This window comes from Xylona heveae (genome assembly GCF_001619985.1).
Source record: "Xylona heveae TC161 unplaced genomic scaffold L228scaffold_5, whole genome shotgun sequence".
Taxonomy (NCBI): Eukaryota; Fungi; Ascomycota; class Xylonomycetes; order Xylonales; family Xylonaceae; genus Xylona; species Xylona heveae.
Window position 1 is genome coordinate 1,903,296 of NW_017264197.1, and position 2,591 is coordinate 1,905,886.

At 46.5% G+C, this 2,591-nt stretch overlaps 2 protein-coding genes across 2 annotated transcripts; both read left to right on the forward strand.

Annotated features, from left to right (window-relative positions):
• Positions 1 to 398: 398 nt before the first annotated feature.
• Positions 399 to 1,035, forward strand: L228DRAFT_247556 (hypothetical protein). Its single transcript, XM_018332663.1, has one exon. It carries the CDS (start codon positions 461 to 463, stop codon positions 914 to 916), a length of 456 nt encoding a protein of 151 aa, XP_018188656.1. The 5' UTR covers positions 399 to 460; the 3' UTR covers positions 917 to 1,035.
• Positions 1,036 to 1,084: 49 nt separating this feature from the next.
• Positions 1,085 to 2,294, forward strand: L228DRAFT_247557 (hypothetical protein). The gene is made up of 3 exons (XM_018332664.1): positions 1,085 to 1,370; positions 1,424 to 2,218; positions 2,266 to 2,294. The coding sequence occupies exons 1-2, from the start codon at positions 1,365 to 1,367 to the stop codon at positions 2,018 to 2,020; spliced, it is 603 nt and encodes a 200-aa protein (XP_018188657.1). The 5' UTR covers positions 1,085 to 1,364; the 3' UTR covers positions 2,021 to 2,218; positions 2,266 to 2,294.
• Positions 2,295 to 2,591: the final 297 nt, after the last annotated feature.

Here is a 2,591-nt window from a genome sequence, read left to right on the forward strand (position 1 = left end):
ACCCATCCACAATGGAATCTATTGGTAAGGATCAATCAAAGTTCTTAGATATTGTGGCTAACAAATTTGAAGTGGAGAGCCTCCATGATGACCAGCGTCAGCGGTGTAAGAGAAATAAGGCGGTGGATTCTGACTATATTGGCTAAAGGAAACATAGCTATCGATGAACAACCTCAAGGCAGCGATGAAGAAACTAGGCAGCGTAAGTCAATCATACGAGAGGTGTTAATCAAGAGTAGACAGACATTACACCATTCTTGAACTGAATTACACTGCCGTACCGTATCCAAGACTTTATAATAAGCTGACGTATCATAGGTGAGGAGGAAGATGATGAAGAACCAGACGGTAAGTGGTATTCCAAGAGCTATTTTAATTCTGATACTAAAACAGTAGTAGACGATGACCCAGGTAAAAGTAAGGCTTGGTTCTATTATAGTTTCGAGACAACTAAATAATAATGTACACGACTCTAGTATCCAGAGAGATCGTCAACCAGAATCTCCATTGGGAGGACCCTGTCGAACTCGTCATCATGCAAGCATACCTCGGGACAGTGGCAGTCCCAGTTGATCAGATGAACCCCAATTGGGGGTCTGGAATGAAGTCGAATCGCCCCATCAACAATCACCAAGTGAAAGAGTTATCAACTCTGTTCATGGATACCGGTTTGCGAAAGACCACCGTGGAGAACAGATTGTCTGCGGGTTGCACAGCCGACGACTTTGCTAGAATGGTTGGATCGCCACCGCCTGAAGTTTTGGAAAAGCACAAGATGGGAGGATATAGATTCGGAGCCGAACTCAGCTACTTCCCAACAGGTAACGCAACTGGCCAGGACATTGCATTGTACGCTGGTCAACATCGCCGCGCGGCAGATCATCTCGATACTGTCCAACCACAAGAACCTTTCTGAAGAGGAAAAGTTAGATGTAAGTCAGGGCCAATTCAAACCATGGTTTGATTTCTGACTTTATCAAAGATAGCGATCTGGCCAACAGATTTTTATGACATTAGTATCTTGACCGAGGAAGCTAAAATACGTCTATGCGAAAACGTGCGACCAACTATTCTAAAAGAAAGCGATGGCGATATCTGGGCAAGACTGAGCCAGCTTCTACAATTAATGACAGAGGCTGAGCGTAAACAGCAACTGAGCTCTAAAGCCGAATTCGAGTCCTGGGCTTCTCGAGCGACGCGACTCCCATCAACTAAAGCGCAAAGATTTTGCACGCTTCTACAGCATGCACTGAAGCCTGTAGTCGACAAGATCTGCCGGACCCCCTGGGGTAGGGAGGTTCTGAATGTTTCCACATTGGATCGAATGGCATCCACCCGAATGGACGAGGTAAGCCGTCGAAACTATGGAGACCTGTGATTAACGTTAACTTGGGCAAAGATATGGACGATGTATTTTAACGTAACGTTCAAAAGTATGGAAACCGTCGTGGGGTATAACAATCGGGAAAGATTCAGCGCCGCAGACGTCGAACTCGTTGAAGCGGCACGCATGGTTTTCATGGATTCCACCAAGCTGGCACACACCATGTTTCCAGATTTGTCGACTGTGAAAATGCAATTGGCGAAACATATTGCAAACGTGGGATCGAGATCCTACCGAAACCCTGAAATATTCAAGTACCTCAGCGACGATGAGTATGGGGGCGTCTACGACAAACTGGCAAAAGGCAACGTTCCACGCATCTATACGTTTGCGAAGCTCGCACGACTTGCCAATAACGAGTACCACGCTGTTGCGAAAGTTTTCCAGCACATAATCAAATGGGTTAATCCAGCGTATCAGCCCGCCGGAAACGCTTCGAAATCTCGAAAACACGAACAGTGGAAGGATCTTATTCGCCCATACTTGAATATGTCTCTCCCGACGAAGAAATTTTTGAATACGCAACTCGACGCAGCGGATGACTTTATTGTTCGAGTACTGATCCACTTCACTGGTGATGACCGAGACATCTGGCTCGAAAAATCCATCGCAGCTTCTTATGTAAGGAAAGTCTGACGCATTCATGAAAAACTGCTAAACTTTTAGAATGATCTTCCGGCAGATTGGGAAAAAAAGGACCCAGACAAACGGCAGCAGACGAAGCTCTACCAACAGCGCTTCGAGCATGTAATTTGGGTTAAGCTTTTCCGCACGGTTCGGGAAAGAACCGTCGACAACGCGATCAAATATTATCTGGTGGAAGGAGTGGACGAGGTAAGAGCATTTCTCCGGTACGGAGCTAACCTCGCTAATTGTGGCAGCAATCCGGCGGGAAGCCGTGGACTGTATGGGGTCCTAAAATCCGTGAGAGCATGTATGCTTATAATCCCGAGCTGCGGAAACTGGACTTCATCAAGAACAGCGATAATAAAGCGGAGCTGGAAAAATGGGGCGCAATATTCGGTGCCCGGTACTCTTACTTCGAACTTCGACGCGCGTTACAGAGAGAACTGCCAGTGGCTTCAACCCCTAAGAAACGCAAACGAGCACAACCAGGCGCAGACCCTTTGTCCAGTGTAAGCACAAATCAAACCATGGTTTGAATATGAGCTAGCTGACACATTCTATATAGGAAGAACGACAACTT